This window comes from Sapajus apella, unplaced genomic scaffold (assembly GCF_009761245.1).
Source record: "Sapajus apella isolate SASKATOON/1434 unplaced genomic scaffold, GSC_monkey_1.0 scaffold5, whole genome shotgun sequence".
Taxonomy (NCBI): domain Eukaryota; kingdom Metazoa; phylum Chordata; class Mammalia; order Primates; family Cebidae; genus Sapajus; species Sapajus apella.
The window spans coordinates 28292991-28314783 of record NW_022436945.1 but is presented as its reverse complement, the minus strand read 5'-3'; the positions used below and the strand labels follow the sequence as shown (position 1 = coordinate 28314783).

The following is a 21793-nucleotide window of genomic DNA, read 5'->3' as shown; positions in this document are numbered from 1 at the left end:
TGTGAAGCCTCCTTTTGGATTCAAGCTGTCAAATCACGTTAGAAAGAGAAAGAGGGAGAATGTGACATGGACAAAGACCTCCTCTTCAGCAGAGAGAAATAATATCCTTGAACATGAAAACCACAGAATTATGACTGCTGTTACCAAAGCTCCTTGTACACTGCCAGCGAGCAGGCGCCTTGGTACGTTGTGAGAAGTTAGAAAAAAAAGAAAGCGCAGTTGGTGGGGGGGCTAGGAGAGGGACAGTGGGGGGCGGGGAGGGATAACATGGGGAGAAATGCCGGATATAGTCAAAGGGGGAATAGAGGCAGCAAACCACCTGGTTATGTATGCACCTATGCAACAACTCTGCATGACCTGCACGTGTACCCGAGAACCTAAAGTAAAATTAAAATAAAAGAGAGAAACCTAAAAAAAAAGTGGGAGGACACTGGCCAAACCTTCAGTCCCCCAGGCTACAGCTGCATAGAGATTCACACTGCATTTCATTGGGGACCTTGCAACCCTGTGTTCACTGGGAGCTTTTGTTAGCTATTTAAATGAGCAGATAAGCAGAACCCTAGCTTGAGTGCACCTAAGGAGCTTAAATATTTAAAAAATTTAAACTTTCTACCCAGCAATAGCAGTAACATTATTAAGCTATGACTGATAATAAGCATTAGCGAAATAATCATTTGACCCCAGTTAAATGTGGGGTAAGTTGATGAAAATTTTGTCTAGTGAATGAAAGTTTTGTTTTATTAATAAGTTAAAAGCCACAGTGTTGTTTTCAATGGCAAAATTAATTTTTAAAAGAAGAAAATGGCGCTTTTCCCTGCTTTCTCCCCTTAGTACATGTGCCCAACGATGAGGAATGTTTTAACACAGTTCTGTGGGGCTTTTGGTCACCTTAGGAATTCTGGTCGTTTCTGTTTTCAAGTCGTAATTTACAGCACTGCATTCTTGTCTGAGAAAAAGTCCATAGTTCCCCTGTGAAGCTGTATGTTCGAGGGAATCACAAATTTTAAGTACTAGCTAACCACAAGACTAACCTCACAAAGTTGTATTTATGAGCCTGTGACCAAAGAAATCTGACTTAGCCAACCTTTCCCTTAATAGCTCCCACTAAAAATCCTCTGGCTTTATGACCAGGAATATAATATTAATGTTTAGTGCAGGCCAAGGGGTGATGGCCATTTTTAAAACCAAGAACCCTTTTGAGGCTTAGCATCTTGAAGAAGGAAAGAGGCAGAGTCTTTCTTATTTATATTCCTTTAACCTAAATGCAACCTTTTCCTTCCCTATTATAAGCTGCTTTTCTGAGAGGGAAATGGAAAGGAAATCATGTCTCCCTTGAGTGCCGTTTTTAAGGCCTCTCTTTGTAGTGATGGATTATAGGCAGCAGTGAGAATGTACGGCAGAAATGTGTCAGCATGGTTCTCCGGAGATGCAGTCACACGGGTAGAAAAAGAAAACGTGGTTCAAAGCAGCGTTGACTGTGTCACCTTCAGAAGAGGCAGCTTGTTGTTGACTCTAGCCACACATTCCAGGATGTCTCTCCACTTGTTCATGCATTAAAAAGTGAGTTATTGTTATACACACGCACAGAGACAGAAGGACTCGTACCTCCAAAAGAAGTTTATTCATTCTACAAGAGAGAAATAAGGAGAGATTACCAGGACGCAGGCGCCACGTGTGTCTGGCACATTCTAGGGCACAGTGAACACTGATGGAATAAATGCATCCTGCTGCTGTAGAAGGAGATGTCATACCGAATCAAATCCCCATCTTTTATATGTCTGTAATGTTTTCCTCCTTGCTTTGAGAAGTGTGAGAGCTTATGTTTCCTGGCTGGGCATTAATCTACTTTCCATCTTATTCATTTAACTCTTATCTTCACGCCGATGATCTCTGTCTTATTTATCTGTGGATGGTTGTTGCTAGCATAGTATCTGGCAATATAAAAGCTTATTAAGTCTCACAAACCCTAAAGGGAAATGAGTATAGAGTAAAAAGAGCAGATGAGCAAGAAATGAATCTTAGGGATTAAGAAATATGACAACAAATAAAGTGACAGAGTAACTGGAGGGCATAGAATTCCACTTTACTGGCTGGACCTGGTGGCTCACGCCTGTAATCTCAGCACTTTGGGAGGCTGAGGTGGGCAGATCACCTGAGGTCAGGAGTTTGAGACCAGCCTGACCAACATGGTGAAAGCCCGTCTCTACTAACAATATAAAAAATTAGCCGGCTGTGGCGGCCTGCGCCTATAATCCCAGCTGCTTGGGAGGCTGAGACAGGAGAATCACTTGAACCCGGGAGGCGGAGGTTGCAGTGAGCCAAGATCACGCCACTGCATTCCAGTCTGGGGGACAAAGGTGAAACTCTGTCTCAAAAAAAAAAAAAATCACTTTATTAAGGAAGGCATAGCACACTTTGTAGAAGCGCTAAGGATATCAAAGAGTCATAAAAAACATTGACTGTTGGCTGGGTGTGGTGGCTCATGCCTGTAATCCCAGCACTTTGGGAGGCCGAGGCAGGCAGATCATGAGGTCAGGAGTTTGAGACCAGCATGGCCAAAGTGGTAAAACCCCATCTCTACTAAAAAATACAAAGAATAGCTGGGCGTGGCAGTGGGCACCTGTAATCCCAGCTACTTGGGAGGCTGAGGCAGGAGAGAATTGCTTGAACCTGGGAGATGGAGGTTGTAGTCAGTGAGCCAAGATCCTGCCACTGTACTCCAGCCTGGGTGACAGAGTGAAGACTCTGTCTCAAAAAAAAAACAAAAAAACAAAAAAACAAAAAAAAGCATTGACTGTCTTGAAGAAGAGATTTTGAAAACTATGCAAAAGTAACTCTAGGCTGAGTGTGGTGGCCCACACCTGTAATCCCAGCACTTTAGGAGGCCAAGGCAGGAGGATCACTTGAGTCCAGGAGTTCAAGACTAGCCTAGGAAACATATTAACTCCATCTCTACAAAAAATAAACAAAATTAGCAAAGCATGGTGGCATGTGCTTATAGTCCCTGCTATTCAGGAGGTTGAGGTGGGAGGATGGCTTGGGAAGTTGAGGCTGCAGTGAACTGAGGTCGCTCCACTGCACTCTAGACTGGGTAACAGAGCAAGACCCTGTCTCCAAAAAAAATCAAAAAGTAACTTTAAAATGTACCCCTAGAAACAGTGCTTAATGAGTTTACTGTGCTGGGAAACCAAAGCCAGGTGTAGGCGAAGTGGACTCGAATCTGAATCGTTGGTTGCAAATGTTAGAAGTCCACTTGACTGACGGCAGAGAGGACATTTATTGGAAAACCAGTAGGTGTCCCATAGAAACAACAGGCAAGCTCAGGAATCTGAGCTTGGAAAATAAACAGGATTAAGGGAGCCAGGGGTGGGCAGGAAACCAAAAATACAGCACAAGTTCCATGTCAGGAATGGTCTGGTGAGAATGACCCCACTGGTGTCACCACCCTCTGAACTGCTGGGGCTACCCCATGGCTACCTTGCTGCTTTGCATTTCTCCTGAGGATTGCAAGCTCCAAGGAGGAGTAGGAGGGGAGGCCGTACGGCGGTACTCTGGATGCCAGGAAGCAGGGAGAGGGGATATCTGCCCTTCTGGCTTTCTGCATACTCAGCCATCACCCCTGACATGTCCACATGCTGGACTGTCAAATAAATATCAACACGTCAGGCTTCTAGGATCAGAGCCAGTCTGAGTCCCAAAGCTGAAGAATGTTGGAGTCCGACATTCAAGGGCAGGAAGCATCCAACACAGAAAAAGATGGAGGCCAGAAGACTTAGCCAGTCTAGTCTTTCCACGTTCTTCTGCCACTTTTCTTCTGGCCTTATTGGCAGCTGATTAGATTGTGCCCACCCAGATTGAGGGTGAGTCTGTCTTTCCCAATCCACTGACTCAAATGTTAATCTCCTTCGGCTACATCTTCACAGACACACCCAGGAACAATACTTTGCATCGTTCAATCCCATCAAGTTGACACTCAATATTAACCATTATAAGCATTAAGTATTCAACCAATATTTATTGAACACTAACTATGGGCCAGCCATTATACTAAGCATTGCTGATATAATGGCACATACCATAGGCATAGTCCATGCCTTTATAGAGCTTCCAACATAGTTAAGGAGATTCTACCTGTGGTTGACATAAGAGAATGGAAACTAATTTCTTATTAAGCACCTTCCATATGTTCTGTACTTTCATGCACATCATTTCATTTGATTTCAAAAGAACTCCACAATAGTGAACTGGGGGACTTGGGGTTCAAGCCACAGGTCAAAAGTCTTCCTGCTCTTTTACATTTAACACTGGAAATCGAGATGAAACATTTTCTCTGTATAAGGTCGTAAAAGCTTGTGTATGACAATGTGAGTCATCCTCATCGCAGCATTGGCTGAAATTTTCTTGCAATTAGTGTGGGTGTGTTCTAAGGGAACATGAAGCACAAGAAAATGGAGTTTTACTGTGAAAGAGAATTGCTAAATGTGAAAAAGAAGTGGATGACCCAGTAATTTATATTACAGCAAAATAAAACTAATGGCAGTGTAAAATTATAATTTGCAACATGTTTATGGCCAGTATAATAAAGACTAAGTAGGTTTCAACTTCCTGCAGATGAGAAGATAAATTACTGGTGCCAGATGTCCTGCAGCCAAGCAAGATAACATGAAAATTTAATTTTTACTTGCTTAACTGTGTTGTTTATGACTCTTAAAATACAGATTTGGGTTCATAAAACAGGAAAGGTTACAGCCATCTGCCTGGTTACAGAATGAATCCAAGTGAAGAGGATGATTCTCTTTGCAGGAAGAAATTCACAAATGTGACAAATGTGAAGAACCTATAGGCAGAGTAGGATGATTTATTCTAGTCATTCATTGAATGCCTTTATGTGACAGCCATTTATGTCAGGTCTGAAAGAATTGATGGTAAAACATGTGCACATAAACATCTCCTCCATCTTCATATAGATTGTCCCTGCCTGAACCATCCGCCTCTCCTGCCACATGCTACAAACCTCCTTCCCTCCCACCCTGCATTGTCTTGTTTGCTCCAATCCTTCCCTTCTGATCTTGGCTTACTAACAAAGTTGTTTCAGACCTCTTAGACTAGGTCGATTCTGCTTATTACGCACCCTCAGAACAGCATACATCTTTCTTTGCAGCAACAATCACTGTTGCTATTTTACATTTTAGTGCTATTGTGTTTTGCGCTATTATTTGATAAGTGTTTCTCCCACGAGCCAGTTGGCTCCTTGAGGTCAAGGACACTATCTGATGGTACGCATCACTGCATCCCCAGCTCATAACACGATACATATATATGGGCACATCGTAGGAAGGTACCCAGTAAATATTTGCCAAATAAATACAACTCTACATTGACTGTGTTGAAAGAATGGCTGCTGCTGTCTTACAAAAGCCTTTCAAATACTTTCCCCTCTTAACTTATAACTTTTGTATGCCTATCCAAAATAATAAAAAGAAAATGGTTAAACGCTTCATCAGTTTTATCTTTTGGAGTATTAAAGATATCTGCAGGGTGAATTAACCAGAAACTGAATCAGTGGCTCAGAATACTGGCAGCTGTCAGTTCAAGATTTTTTTTTTTTCTTTTTAGTTAATTCTGGAAAATTTTGCAGTCATTTATTTTCCATCTTCATTTGATTTTCACATTGACTAGACTTGGAGCAGATGACTAGTTTTAGGATCATTGTTAATAACAGATGGAGCTTTGAACATGGGAGGAAGTTGGCGCCTTGAATAATGGAAATCTATTTTAAGCGGCCATAATTGGTTCTGTTAGCCCTAAAAGGCTACTAGCTATCTTGGGCTTACAGAAAACTGCCAATGTTTTTATGTGATGAGAAGGTCGGAATGATGTATAGCAATATTGAAGTTCTGCATTTCTATGGTAATAAGGAGACATAATTAAGACTGTAGGGTTTTTTGAAGCCAGATCACAGAACTGAATAAGAATCACTAAACCATCAGAAAAATTTCACAGCTGTCTTGATCTAAGTAATCTATGAAGATTAACCTGAATTCCTTCATTTTTGGAGAAGCTCTTGTGAGGAAACCCAAGTACTTCGTGGATAACAGTTTAGACGTTTATTGCCATAGTTTCCATGAAGAGTCACGATGGATGCATCTCTCAAAGTGTGACGGAGAAAAGGAGCTAGGGGCATCATTTCCAAGGTCAGCGACCCATAGGCCTCCCCTGCTGAACATATATATATGGCTCCTACTAAATTCTGTCCATGCCCCCTGGGAGGACTTAAAAAAGATGCTGGTGAAAATATTTTTTGTGTTTGGTAGTACTATCAAAACTCACCGTTCTCATCTCATTTTATCCCTACCTTTTTTTCCTCCTTTTTTAGCCACAAGGCAGCCACACTAGCTTTGTCAAAACCACAGGGAAGTGATCTTGGTTGTGCAGGTGTCAGTCCCTACTGCCAAAACTTTGAATGGAATGTGTGAGGCAAGGCCAGGGCCCTGGCAGGATCAGCTGCTTGGCCGCTGCTGCCCACAAGGCTGCACAAGTGCCTCATGTCAGTGAATCTCTCTGGTCCAGTGCTTCCCTTTAGGCCTGGGGACTTAGCCTCCTGCAATGGCAGCACACCAAGAAGGATCCATTGTATAATGCAGTTCACACCAACATGTTTATAAAACCTCACGGCCAGTGCATTAACCTACAAACAATGATACAATTGAGAGGAATACAGACCAAACGCTTCTGACAGCAAACATGCATTTTCTCTTCCAAGGCAGATCCATGTGGGAAGTCAAATCACAGGAAAGAGTTGTTGGTTAGGTCTTAAAATGCATTCCTTTGGCAGATAGCTTGAGACCTTTCTTCCCATTTTAGGGGTAGCCTGACAAGCTCATTTTACATAATGGTTTTTACATTTAACAAGCTTTGGATTGGGAATAATTTTTTGAAGATGAATTTGTGTGTTTGTGTGCTGATCGTGTGCTGATTTTATAGATTAAAATCAGAGGACCATTTTATTTTTCTTACCCGCAAATTCCTTGGTGGCCCTCTAGAATTGCTCCTTGAGCTGACTGAGCCCATGCCCTGTTACTTAGAACAATGAGGCAAGAGGTGTTAAATGATATTCTTTTGATCATTCAGCACATATTTGTTGAGGACCCATTATGTGTCATTCTCTAAAGTAGGTCCTGGGGAATAAATCAGTGCTCAAAATACAATCTTTGTGCTCAAGGAGGGAGACAAATGAGTAATTACAACAGAGCTGGTTAAGTTCTCTATTTGGGAAGCGGAGGGCACAGAGGGACATATACTGTGTCACCCCCTAACCCTATTTACTCCTTCTTGGTATTTTTTAAAAGTTACTTTTTACTTTCCAATTTAATAACCATGTAAAATGTAGCTGAGCAAGTAGTTTTGGAGATAAGAGTATAAAAAATTGATGGGGCAAATTCCCTCAGCAGCCAAGAGAGGCTGGCTAGAATGAGGAAGTTTTAGATGTGCCTTCATGGTGGGAGATGGACCTTGTCTATGACATGAAAATCATTCAGGACCGGAGTAAGAAAAACACCTTGCAAGTTTCTGTTACTCAGTGGGAATCAAAAGCTACTTGGGAAAGATGAGCTGAGGTTAGATACCAGACATCATGGTTATAAAGCACCTTTGAAAAGCAATAGAAATGTTTTTTTAAAAGAAGGAAAAGAAGAAGCATCCAAGGGCCGCCTGGGCATGGTCATGGATAGTGTGACTGGGGCTTTATTCGAGAGCATAAGGCATGGAGTTTTATTTTTAATCAAAGTTTCTACTGCTGAAAATCCATTTTGTTCACTAGAGTCAGCCAGGTCAAAATTCAGAGTGGGATTTAAAAAAAAATTTTTTAAAGGCTCTTTGAAGTTTCTGAAAAGAAGTCATAGAAATGTTTGTTTCAGAGATTTGACAAATTTCATGAAAAGACTGCTGTGAAGCTCTAAAATATTTCTGACTATTCCTACTGCCTTAACTTGTGTTGGTGAATTAATAATATTTGAAAGAAATTGTATTTCCTATGTAGAACTAGAAAAAATTTCCACCCGTTTTAGCTATTCTGAAGAAGTCATTAAAATGACACACATCCTATCTTTTTGCCTTTTAATCAATTTTTAAAAGTTTTGCTATTGCCATATAAGTTATGTGACTTTGGATACTGAAAGAAACTGAAAATAATGCCCCACTAGAGAATTACTTTAGACTAGCCATCATTTTGACAGGCAATCTCATTCTGTTGTAAATTACGGTTATATTTTGTGCTATAAACATCAGCAAACCAAATGAATAAGCAAATGATCAGTAGTTTGGCTTTTCAACCAAAAGAACTGTGTTAATTTTCTTGGATAATTATTAAGTTTCATGAATAGGCTCTTATGATATATATATGTGTATGTATTTTTTTTTTTTTTTTTGGAGACGGAGTCTCACTGTTACTGCCCAGGCTGTGCCTCCTGGTTCGGGCAGTTCTCCTGCCTCAGCCTCCAAATAGCTGAGATTACAGGTGCCCACCATCACACCTAATTTTTGTATTTTTAGTAGAGACGGGGTTTCACCATGTTGGCCAGATTGGTCTTGAACACCTGACCTCAGATGATCCACCCATCTTGGCCTCCCAAAGTGCTGGGATTACAGGTGTGAGCAATATCTTAACCTTTATAAAGAATGATCTCAGCTGGGTGCAGTCCCCCAAGTCTGTAATCCTAGCATTTTGGGAGGCTGAGGTGGGCAGATCACTTGAGGCCAGGAGTTTGAGACCAGTCTGGCCAACATGGTGAAACCCCGTCTCTACTAAAAATACAAAAATTAGCCGGGTGTGGTAGTGCACGCCTGTTGTTCCAGCTGCTCAGGAGGCTGAGGTGGGAGAATTGCTTGAACCTGGGAGGTGGAGGCTGTAGTGAGCTGAGATGGTGCCACTGCACTCCAGCCTGGGCAACACAGCGAGACTCTGTCTCAAAAACAAAACAAAGCAAACAACAATGACAAAAGAACAATTTCAAATCTCAAACTGTGGATTATAAGATGCTTTATCTAAGATTGTCTGAGCAATTATTTGCATGGTAAGTTCATTCTGAAGTTTTAATGTGCATTGGAATCAACTTGGATGTCTATAAAAATTCAGGCTTCTAGGCCTCTATGAAGAGAGATTCTTAATCCAATAGATCTGCAACATGCATTTTAAATAACTACCTCTGTTGATTTTCAGGCCAAGGGTCTGTCAATCACTATTAGAGACAGAATGCTTGTTCGTAGGTACTGCAAGGAAAAATTAGCATTCAGACAAAAAGGTTTCTTGCAAGGCAATTTTACTTGCTGCAGAAAGGGTACTGCTTGTCAGCCATTTGCTACAAGAGTACAATGAACAAAGGAAACGCAGGCATATTTATTATTAATGTGTTGGGTCTTTACTGCTGTGTCTGATCTCCATTGGTGAGAGCTGGACTTTACAATCTAACTAAACTTGACTAGCTAACAACTTAAAACTTTTCTGAATAGGTAAAGGCAATGGAGAGTAAAAGGAAAAGAGGAAGTCTATGTAAGGAAGGGGAAGGAAGTTGCCTGTGAAAGGACTTAGAAAAATAATAACATAAATATTTTGGTTAATGTACAAGGACATAGAATGTACTACGTACCTGTGAGCACAGCTAGCACAAATATCTTGATTAAAGTACAAGGACATAGAATGCACTTATTCTTTTATTTCTAGCAGTTACATAGGATAGGGCTTAACAAAGAGTTACTAGCAAAGGCAAGAAAGCTTGAAGAAAGCCTTTAAGAGATACCATTGTTTCTAACATTTATTATTATTCTTTAACAGGAAGGGAAACTTTGAAGAGCAACTTTTTACTTTCTACAATTTCCTCTTTGACTTCATAGTTTTCTTCTTCAAACTTTTAAAACATATCTTGGCTCAGTTGTTCTGCCTGAATCTTTAAAAGAAAAAGCTTCTCTGGGCCGGGTGCAGTGGCTCCCACCTGTAATCCCAGTACTTTGGAAGGCTGAGGTGGGTGGATCATGAGGTCAGGAGTTCAAGACCAGTCTGGCCAAGATGGTGAAACCCCATCTCTACTAAAAATACAAAAATCAGCCGGGCATGGTGGCAGGCACTTGTAATCCCAGCTACTGGGGAGGCTGAGGTAGAGAACTGCTTGAACCTGGGAGGTGGAGGTTGCAGTAAGCTGAGATCGCGCCACTGCACTCTAGCCTGGGTGACAGAGCGAGACTCCCTCTCAAAAGAAAAGAAAAGAAAAGAAAAAGTTTCTCTGGATAAGGTGGAGGAAAGTTAAGGGAGGCTTTAGTAACAGCTGTTGTTTTTTTTTTTTTTCTAGTTGGTGAAATGCTAGGCTAAAAAGGATAGCTAATTGAACTAGAGCACAAGTACTGCTCTGATTATTTGGCAGAGTGTCTAGTAAAGGTTCTCTACAATACTACTGTACATCTGCTTGTGGATGAATAAGGGTGGACTGTTGGGTCAGCTCTTGGAAGTGCTTGACTTCACTGCATCTTGTTAAGTCTTTAAGGAACGCTAAATTTTCTTCTTGTTTTTGGAGACATGAGGTAAAATTGGTCTTAGAAGATGGAGGCTGAATGGGCTTCAGGGGTTGACTTACAGCATATAGTAGAGAGAGAGTTTGGCACAGTTGATTATCTTAGGCTGTAGGATTTTGAAAAGAGCTACTATGCAGTCTTTGTTTTGTTGATTAGAGGAATATCTGAGTGGAAAGGGGACAATTTGGGTTTCTGGCTTACTGTGTGCACAAGTATAACAATCGCTTTTATTTACAGTGCGGATGGAATATTTATTCTAGTCATGCATTTACGTCTTGATACTTTGTCTTAATTGCTATGGTTTGCCTTAGGTAAATACAACTTAATGAAGGGGAAGAGTTTTTAGATGTTGCAATAACAATAGTAAGCTATATAGGATTATATTATATTGACAGCTAGAAGGAGTAATTCTTTTGGTGAAATGGGTATATGGTTATAAAGACTGACAAAGACTCTTGGAAGCAGTCTATCTTAAACTTTTAGTGTTCTATAGGACATTAGACTAAGCAGAACACAGAGATACTGTTTTAGAGGGACAAGAGTCTGATTCTTATTAATTAATACAGCTACTATTCTTTGTATTACTAGTATCTTTATAGGAACTTAATATGTCTTCTTAGTCTGAGGAAGTCTAAGAGGGACAGAGATATTTTTCTGAAGTAGTAAGCTGTCTTTGGTTATGTAAATCTCTACAAGGCATAACTAAACAGGCATCAAAAGTAGTAACCTGAGGTGAGTTAGGTCTAATTACATTAATAATAAGATGGGAAGTAGTTAGGGGAAGAAAAGAAAAAGAAAAGGTAGATAGACTGAATTTTCTTAGCTTTAATTTGGTAGGGCTTGATCCTGGAGCAATGGCTTATGATTCTGACGTTGATGGTGCTTTCTTGACTTGGGTGTGATGTGTCTTATTTCTTTTCTGCTGTGCTTTTCTGCTTAATATGTCCTTCATGGCCAGACACAGTGGCTCATGCCTGTAAATCCAACACTTTGGGAGGCCAAGGCAGGCGGATCAGGAGTTTGAGGTCAGGAGTTTGAGACCAGCCTGGCCAACATGGTAAAACCCGTCTCTACTAAAAATACAAAAAAAATTAGCTGAGCGCAGTGGCGCATTGCCTGTAGTCCCAGCTACTCAGGAGGCTGAGGCAGGAGAACCACTTAAACCCCGGAGGCGGAGATTGTAGTGAGCCAAGATTGTGCCATTATACTCCAACCTGGGCGACAGAGCGAGACTCTGTCTTAAAACATAAATAAATAAATAAATTCCCAGAGAAGGTTCTACAGTATTTCTGTACCAGTGTTTGATCATCTTCATGGATAAGAAGCATCATTTTCTCAAATACACCTAAATCCCCCTTTCTGGTTTCTCTTCTTAAGAAGCAACCATCCAAACTTCTCTTTCAATTGTAGGACACCTCATTGTCACCTGCGTTCAGGGCTTCATATCAAAAGTAGAGATGTCTATGAAACAAAAATTTAATTCTCAATATAAAAGCTAGAAAAACAAGACCATGGATCTCAGGAGAATGAAAGAGATGCCACGATGTAGGAAATAAAGTTTCATCTTCCACCTTGAAGTCAGCTGAGGATATTAGAAGAATTTTATAAAGTCACACAGTCATGAGCAGGAAGACAGATTAGAATTCATCTAATTTGTAACTTTGCTTCTTGGTAAAATCGTCCCTGAGATCAAAGACATCATTAATATTCTCCTTAGGGACATATTTCAACAAAATGTGATAGAATAAAATGTTTGCAGTCAGTTTCCAAACGAAGATTCTTTGCTTGCCACTTGACACAGGACTTTTTTTTCTTTGTTTTTTCTCAAAGAAGATGATTATGAGACACTGGACTTTAAATTTGGTCTCTGCATTGTCTTCCTTAAGTATGCTTCAGGTCTTTGTGCCTAGGACATGGGGTGAGAAGTTGAGAGAAATGGGTGAAGGCGTTAGAGAGGTAGGCAGGAAATTTAATGAGCATGGAAAGTGCCAAAATCCCTTCTAGATGTAGAGCCTGGTTCTCTTACCACATTTACTGCATTTGAAGAAGCTTGTCTCTTTTTGCTATTTACTAAATATAGACTAAAACAGTTCTCCTTCCTAAATAGCAGAGACCATGCAGAGGCTACCCTTGAATCAGATCCAGGAAGTGCTTCCCCCAATACCAGAACTAGAAGTTACTTTCACAGTGCATCACAAAGATCAATATACACGGTGAGTGATGATTTGGCTTTGTTCAACTTTATTCATTATAAAAACAGATAGATTCAAGGAGGCACAATCTATCCCCAACTCCATTTCTCTCTGGCAGGAGGTAGAAAGTGATAAATTTGCAAAGTCAGTTCATATGAATTAGATGACATGAAATAAAATCACTATTTTCTCCAGCATCTAGGAAGGATCAGTAGATGGATGTCTTAGTCTGTTAAACTAATCTCTTAGTCTTTTAAACTGCTCCTGAGATGTTAGCTTATCCCTTGGCCCTGTTTTTCCTGGAGTTGAGTCATAATTTAGTCAGACTATGAGAAAATAGAGAATGAGATGTGTAAAGCAAACTACCTGCTCCCCAATTATTGAAATAAAAACTTCTCTAAATGTAACATCTGATAATCTAAATTAAGGTACATTGATTTCGATGTATTTAAGTCTAAAAGCATGGTCAAAAGTGTTGAAATGTTTTTAATTCATTCATCAAATCTTTTTTTAAGTAGCAATGATGTTAAAGGCACTAGGAATAGCCATTGTAGGGGGTGTAAAAATTATAACAGGGAAGGGGAGGGAAACTAGCACCCCCCTTGTTGTGCTTTGTGATAATTGGTCATATCATTTACTCTTCAGAATACATGGGTGGTTATCAGTCAAGGTCCTATCAGGAAATTGATATTGTACTCAAATTGAATAATTTGAGAAGAGTTTAATGAAGGGCATTTTTCAAAATTTTGTTTTGAGATGGAGTTTCACTCTTGTCCAGGCTGGAGTGCGGTGGCACGATCTTGGCCCACTGCAACCTCCACCTCCTGGGTTCAAATGATTCTCCTGCCTCAGCCTCCCGAGCAGCTGAGATTGCAGGCATGTGCCACCATGCCTGGCTAATTTTTATATTTTTAGTAGAGATGGGGTTTTTCCATACTGGTCAGGCTGGTCTTCAACTCCTGACCTCAGGTGATCCGCCTGCCTCGGCCTCCCAAAGTACTGGGATTACAGGTGTGAGCCACCGTGCCCAGCCATGAAAGGCATATTAAGTCAGGGTGTGGGAAAATCAAAAAGAAAGAATGCAGAACCCCGAGACTAGGGATGGGGGGGCCCTGTTACTGTCTTTAAGACTAAAGGAGAAAGAAACCCAGAGAGACAAAAACAGAGAGAGAGGCAGACATGCACAGATGTTTGCCTGCACACAGACACACACACAGACACACACACGCACACACACACACACACACACACGCAATGTGTGAGGAGGGCTGTCTGATAGGAGCTGCGATATTTGGTCAAGGGACACTATAGCCTGGGGTCACCCTGAAAAGAGAAAGTAACGATCCCAACTTTGGGAACTCATACAGTGTTGGTAGGAATGTAAACTAGCATACCCACTGCAGAAAACAGTCTGGAGATTTCTCAAAAAACGAAAAATAGAACTACTGTTCCATTTAGCAATCCCACTACTGGGTATCTACCCATAGGAAAAGAAACTACGGCTGGGTGCGGGGGCTCACAACTGTAATCCCAGCACTTTGGGAGGCTGAGGCAGGCAGATTGCTTGAGCTGAGGGGTTCAAGACCAGCCTGGGCAACATAGTGAAGCCCTGTCTCTACAAAAAATACAAAAATTAGCCAGGAGTGGTGACAGGTGCCTGAAATCCCAGCTACTCAAGAGGCTGAGGCAGGAGGATTGCTTGAGCCTGGGAAGTTGAGGCTGCAGTGAGCTGTATTCATGTCACTTCACAGTAGCTTGGGAGGCAAAGTGAGACCCTGTCTTAAAAAAGAAAAGAAAAAGAAAATGAATCAATATAGCAAAGCGATGCCTCTACTCACATGTTTATTGTAGCACTATTCACAATAGCAAAGATACAGAATCGACCTAAGTGCCCATCAACAGGTGAATGGATGAACAACATGGTACATATACACAATGAAATATTTGCTGTAAAAAATGAAATCATGCCGTATGCAGCAACATGATTGGGACTGGAGGCCATTATTTCAGGTGAAGTAAGCCATGGACAAAAAGACAAATATCACATATTCTCCACTTGTAGGTGAGAGCTAAAACAAATGATCACAGGGAGGTAGAATGGAAAGGTAGAGAACAGAGGCTGGGAAAGGTAAGTTGTGAGGAGAGGATGAAGGGAAATGGATTAAAGGCTACAAACGTACAGTTAGGTAGAAGGAATAAATGAAATGTCTGCAAGGAGAGTAGGGTGACTGTAATTCACTTTATTATAATTCATTTTATTTTGGTATCTTCACATTTTTTGTACTTGGATATTGTGCTTGGGTGACAGAGACCCTAAATATCCTGCCTGGATCACTGATCACTATGCATTATATATATGCAACAAAATTTCCCAGGTATACCATACATTTATGCAGACAAGCCCCAAGTTTGCTCTTCTCCCTTCCTCTAATGTGCTAGAGAGTCCATTAGTAATCTCCATTGACCAAACCCAACCAGAGCCAGGGGGCACTGGAGCCCAGTGGAGGCAGTTATGTAAGTTGGTTTTCCACAGCACCAAGCAGGGTGGAAACAAGTGGAGGGCAGATTGGGAGAGGGACCCAAAGGAACCCAGGGTAGATGGCTCAATATGCCAAACTGAAACGAAGTGCCACGGATCTGTATGTGTTCAGGACTAAAGACAGGCACGTCTTGGTGCTTGGGTCTTAGTGCAACCGGGGTCTGCTGTGGCTCAGAAATTCCTATGTAGCAAATAGTGTAGTCATATGATTGTGCCAGTGAAATATTACTGAACATTACTATACTTGAGAAATACTACTGAATGTTATTATACGTGAGACCTCTCATTCTGGTCCTTCATTCTGGGATGCTTATCTTTGCATCTGAAGAGTTCCTCTTTGTTCATTCACCAGATGATTTTTGAGCACCTACTGTATGTCGAGAATTCTACTCATTGGCAAAAACAACAATGTAGTCAGTGGAGGAATCAAATTAGAGAGTCCCTCATTTCAGTAAAGACTGTCAAGTAACATGATAGAGGAATTCACATGGGAAGGACTAGGGGAGCACAATAGAGACACTCCACCTCCAGAGGACAGGATGCCTAGCATTTAGATGTTCAGTCAGGGTTTGTTGAGTGAATGAATAAATCCCAATTTCTATGTCTCTGTGCTAGAATCATGGAATGTTATAAATGAAAGAAACTTGCATGAACACTTACACTTTCATTTGATAGATATAGAAAATACACCAAACATACTGTAGCAGCAGAGGTTAGAGGAGACCCTAGGTTTTCTTGGTCCTGGGCTGAGAAGTTTATCACTGAGCACATTGTTTTCTTAGGGATGTAACGGGGGGCGCCATGGCATAACACAGAATCAGAAAGAACCCTGACTCAGAGACTTGAGGATGTTTGTTGGTTGTCTTATGAGGCATAGTTTTAATAAATGGTTTTCAAACTGTTTTCTACCAATTCTAATTCGAGTAACACTTAACAAAATTTTTGTGTGAATAATATTTTCTTGTTTTTATTAAATCTTTAGAATATCCCTGGGCAATTTGGACTGAGCCCTTTGGAAGAATACTCATAATTTTATTCTGTGAATAAGTAGACTGGAAAATGTTTGGGTCCAGCTGAGGATGCGCAGTTGGAAAGGAGGAGGAATGCTGACTGGTTGGTGAAAACTAGCTCAAGAGCATTCATTTGACCCATGAGATCAAGGGAACAAGAGTTTTTGCAAGAAGCCATTATGAGTCATGGAAAACAAGCTGATGAAACACATGGAAACAGCAAGAGAATTCCTACTCTCTCTGTTTTTAAAAAATCTGTCATTATACAGCACAGAACGGAGCCAACATTTTAATTTTGAGGAACCAAAAACAGGATCAAGTATGAAAACCCTTTCTTTTATTGGCCCACATTGTAAATGCTGATTTGATAATTTTTTCCTATACAGGTGGATTATTTCTATTTTACAGATTATTTAAGAGTGCCTGAGTTGTTTGTTTATACGTTTGTTTGCATTTATGAATCTTGCCACCTTTTGGCACCAGGATGTTTTTAAAAAATTCAAAGATACCAAAATAAAATGAATTTAAATAAAATACTTAAGTACTTTAATAGCAAAACACTTCCTTTGCTTCTTTTGGCTTTTATATTTGTTATAGCCATTATTAATGTCAACAATAATTATAGTTATTAATGCCAATTAAAAGCACATATAGACAAGAGGGCAGCTTTTAACATTAAAATATAAAAATGCTTTCCCAGAGTTAAAGTGGAGCTTACTCTCCTGGTCAATTTTCTATGGTTGAAATTGCTTATCTGAGTTGATTTACAGGGTTAACTGCAGGGTCAGATTTGATAATCAGTGATGGGGTTCAGGACCTGCTACCCCAAAATATGGCATCTTGCCAAACAGAATTTTTTAAGCTGAAGGAATTTGAGAAAATGGCAAATTTTAAGTGGAAAGATTACTCTGACCTTCCTCTGCCTCCTCTCTCCCCAGAAGCAGGTAATAAAATCTTTGCTTACCTTCCTCTAAAACACATCATAGGACCTTCATGTGAGAGGTGCTCTTCCTATATCCACAGAGGAAAGGCGGCTCCCTGTCTCCCAAGACACAGGGACGCAGAGGAGAATCTGAACAAATGGGCCTTGCTAAGTTTTCCTCGGTTTATTCCTCTTAGATCTGTCAGGTCTCCATATGCAAGCCTGGAGCCTGAAAGTCTAAAGTCCTGCTTGCCTTAGTCTAAAGTCTAATGTCTCCTATCCCTGCCTGCATTCGCCCAACAGAGCTTCCCTGACAAGCCCCTCACCCAACCCTGCCATTTTAACTGTTCTTATGACAATGTAAATACCTCTCACCCAACCCTGCCACTGTAACTGAACTTGTGGTCATGTATATTCCTTGCCCCTAACCCCCAACCACTATAACTGAATTTACTCAGCAACACCCCCGCCCCGCAAAAAAACTACGCAAACCTATAAAACCAACTCCTATCCCACTGCCCTTTGCTAATGCCCTTTTCGGCCTTAGCCCACCTGCACCCAGGTGAATAAACAGCCACGTTGCTCACACAAAGCCTGTTTAAAAGGTCTCTTTGTTCAAAGCGCATATTTTTCAACAAGATCTAACACTCTTTTTGCCTGATCATATTTCTCCAAGTCTCTCTCCATTCTTCCTCAAATCTACTACTAAAAACACTCAAGTTTAACTGTTTCTTCTGATCTTCGCTTCCTAATGATGGCCCTTGTGTGACGTAGAACTTATTTAAATAAATCAGTATGTTTTTCTCTGGTTAATCTTTTTTTATAGAGGCTTCAGCTCTGAATTTCAAATGGTTAAAGGAAAAGATATTTTTCCCTTCCTACATCAGCAGCCTAAGAGGCATGAATATTCCAGCACACAGAGGTTTTTTTTTTTTTTCTGGTACTGGATTATTTTTTTCTCTAGATCACAAATTGAGATTCTAATTGTAAAATTTAGAGATTGAAGATTTGGCAGACAGAATTCTACTAGTCTCATTTTTTCTTGTCTGTGTATCCCTAAATAATAGGTGGGTCAAACTCAGGTCTGGCATTTTTCAGCAGGAGTGGAGGGGCATTATACCCTATGAGGTATGGGTATTATACAATTTCTCAGGAGCCAAATTATTGTTTCCCTACATACCACCTCTTATGTTCTGACAAATGACTTGGAAATCAATGAGAACTTGGCTTGCAAAAAGCATAAATTAAGCTTCGAGTCCTGTTAAATTGTGGCAGCTTTCAGGAAGCTAATTTCACCCATTCATTAAAATAATCGACTTTTAACAGATACTGTGAAGCACCCAAAGATGTAGATGGCCTACTCTGCCTACAGAGAACTGTTTTTTCGTTCCATTTAATTATAACTTGAAGATTTGTAGCTACTATAACTGTAGTACTAATAACTGTACACTATTTAGTGATTTGCAAATCTTTAATACAGATTATTAAATACCCTTTGACATTTCTAGTGTTTAAAAATTTCTTAATTGACTGTTTTTCCTGATGTATCTGTTTTTATTTTTAGCATCTTGTCCTCTTCTTCTCCTTTCTGGTTGCTGTTATTGCTCAGCAGAGATTTCTTTTCTTTCTTTTTTTTTTTTTTTAAAGAGAGACAAAAAGAAAGAGAAAAAAAGAAAGAAAGAGAGAAAGGAAACAAAGAATGAAAGAAAGAAAGAAAGAGGAAGAGAAAGAGGGAGAGAAAACAGGAGTCTTGCTTTATTGCCCTGGCTAGCATGCAGTCTAAAAATGGGTATTGAAAACCTCTTTTATGCCAATAGTTGTGCTTAACAATGGAGACAGGAAGGAATCAAGGAGGAAAATAACAAACAAGCAGCCAACCAATATTTCATTTAAACCTGTGAAATGCTATGCGATTACTGAGGAGTGATTTACTTCCAATTATGTAGTCACTTTTAAAGTAGGTGTAATGCGGTACTGATAAGAATATATGTTTTGTGGATTTGGGGTAGAGAGTTCTATAAATGTTTATTAAGTTTACTTGTTCCGGGTCTGAGTTCAAGTCCTGGATATCCTTGTTAATTTTCTGCCTTGTTGATCTGTCTAATATTGACAATGTGATGTTAAAGTCTTCGACTATTATTGTGTGGGAATCTAAGTCTCTTTATAAGTCATTAAGAACTTGCCTTATGTATCTGGGTGCTCCTGTATTGGGTGTGTATATATTTAGGATCGTTAGCTCTTCTTGTTGCATTGATCCTTTTACCGTTATGTAATGTCCTTCTTTGCCTCTTTAGATCTTTGTTGCTTTAAAATCTATTTTATCAGAGGCAAGAATTACAATTCCTGCTTTTTATTTTATTTATTTTTTTTGCTCTCTGTTTGGTTAGTAAATCTTCCTCTGTCCCTTTGTTTTGAGTCTTTGTGTATCCTTGCATGTGAGATGGGTGTGGACGCAGCATACCAATGGGTTTTGGCCTTTTATCCAATTTGTCGGTCTATGTCTTTTGATTGGGGCATTTAGTTGATTTAAATTTAGGATTAGTAATAATATATGTGAGTTTAATACTGCCATTTGATGCTAGCTGGCTGTTTTGCCCATTAGTTGATGTAGATTCTTCATTATACTGATACTCTTTACCTTTTGGTATATTTTTGGAATGGCTGATACTGGTTGTTCCTTTCTTTTTTTTTTTTTCCCATTTATTTATTTTATTGCATTTTAGGTTTTGGGGTACATGTGAAGAACATGCAAAATTGTTGCATAGGAACACACGTGGCAGTGTGATTTGCTGCCTTCCTCCCCATCACCTACATCTGGCATTTCTCCCCTTGCTATCTCTCCCCAGCTTCCCACCCCCCACCGTCCCTTCCCTATTTCCCCCCAACTGACCCCAGTGTGTAGTGCTCCCCTCCCTGTGTCCATGTGTTCTCAATATTCAACACCCGCCTATGAGTGAGAACATGCGGTGTTTGATCTTCTGCTCTTCTGTCAGTTTGCTGAGAATGATGGTTTCCAGGTTCATCCATGTCCCTACAAAGGACCCAAACTCATCGTTTTTGATGGCTGCATAATATTCCATGGTGTATATGTGCCACATTTTCCCTATCCAGTCTATCATCGATGGGCATTTGGGTTGGTTCCAGGTCTTTGTTATTGTAAACAGTGCTGCAATGAACATTCGTGTGCACGTGTCCTTATAGTAGAACGATTTGTAATCCTTTGGATATATACCCAGTAATGGGATTGCTGGGTCAAATGGAATTTCTATTTCTAGGTCCTTGAGGAATCGCCACACTGTCTTCCACAATGGTTGAACTAATTTACACTCCCACCAACAGTGTAAAAGTGTTCCTATTTCTCCACATCCTCTCCAGCATCTGTTGTCTCCAGATTTTTTAATGATCGCCATTCTAACTGGCGTGAGATGGTATCTCAATGTAGTTTTGATTTGTATTTCTCTGATGACCAGTGATGATGAGCATTTTTTCATATGTTTGTTGGCCTCACGTATGTCTTCTTTTGTAAAGTGTCTGTTCATATCCTTTGCCCACTTTTGAATGGGCTTGTTAGTTTTTTTCTTGTAAATCTGTTTTAGTTCTTTGTAAATTCTGGATATCAGCCCTTTGTCAGATGGGTAAACTGCAAAAATTTTTTCCCAATCTGTTGGTTGCCGATTCACTCTAATGATTGTTTCTTTTGCTGTGCAGAAGCTGTGGAGTTTGATTAGGTCCCATTTGTCTATTTTGGCTTTTGTTGTCAATGCTTTTGGTGTTTTGGTCATGAAGTCCTTGCCTACACCTACGTCCTGAATGGTTTTGCCTAGATTTTCTTCTAGGGTTTTTATGGTGTTAGGTCTTATGTTTAAGTCTTTAATCCATCTGGAGTTAATTTTAGTGTAAAGTGTCAGGAAGGGGTCCAGTTTCTGCTTTCTGCACATGGCTAGCTAGCTTTCCCAACACCATTTATTGAACAGGGAATCCTTTCCCCATTGCTTGTTTTTGTCTGGTTTGTCAAAGATCAGATGGTTGTAGATATGTTGTGTTGCCTCCGAGACCTCTGTTCTGTTCCATTGGACTATATCTCTGTTTTGGTACCAGTACCATGCTGTTTTGATTACTGTAGCTTTGTAGTATAGTTTGAAGTCTGGTAGTGTGCTGCCCCCCGCTTTGTTCTTTTTGCTTAGAATTGACTTGGCTATGCGGGCTCTCTTTTGGTTCCATATGAAGTTTAAGGTGGTTTTTTCCAGTTCTGCGAAGAAGGTCATTGGTAGCTTGATGGGGATAGCACTGAATCTGTAAATTACTTTGGGCAGTATGGCCATTTTCACGATATTGATTCTTCCTAACCATGAACATGGAATGTTTCTCCATCTGTTTGTGTCCTCTCTTATTTCATTGAGCAGTGGCTTGTAGTTCTCCTTGAAGAGGTCCTTTACATTCCTTGTTAGTTGTATTCCTAGGTATTTTATTCTCTTTGTGGCAATTGTGAATGGAAGTTTGTTCTTGATTTGGCTCTCTTTAAGTCTGTTATTGCTGTATAGGAATGCATGTGATTTTTGCACATTGATTT

At 40.2% G+C, this 21793-nt stretch overlaps 1 protein-coding gene across 4 annotated transcripts in view; it reads left to right on the top strand.

Annotated features, from left to right (window-relative positions):
* The window catches only part of TMEM156 (transmembrane protein 156), a 51197-nt gene extending 34338 nt beyond the window's left edge, over nucleotides 1–16859 (top strand). For 3 of the 4 annotated variants that reach the window (XM_032273942.1, XM_032273952.1, XM_032273948.1), the window contains 2 exons: nucleotides 12668–12773; nucleotides 16274–16859. In XM_032273942.1, the coding sequence (XP_032129833.1) occupies nucleotides 12668–12773; nucleotides 16274–16298 (131 nt within the window). In that variant the 3' untranslated portion in view covers nucleotides 16299–16859. The remainder of the gene's footprint in view (nucleotides 1–12667; nucleotides 12774–16273) is intronic. The other variant, XM_032273943.1, reaches the window with a different exon arrangement.
* The last annotated feature ends 4934 nt before the right edge of the window (nucleotides 16860–21793 follow it).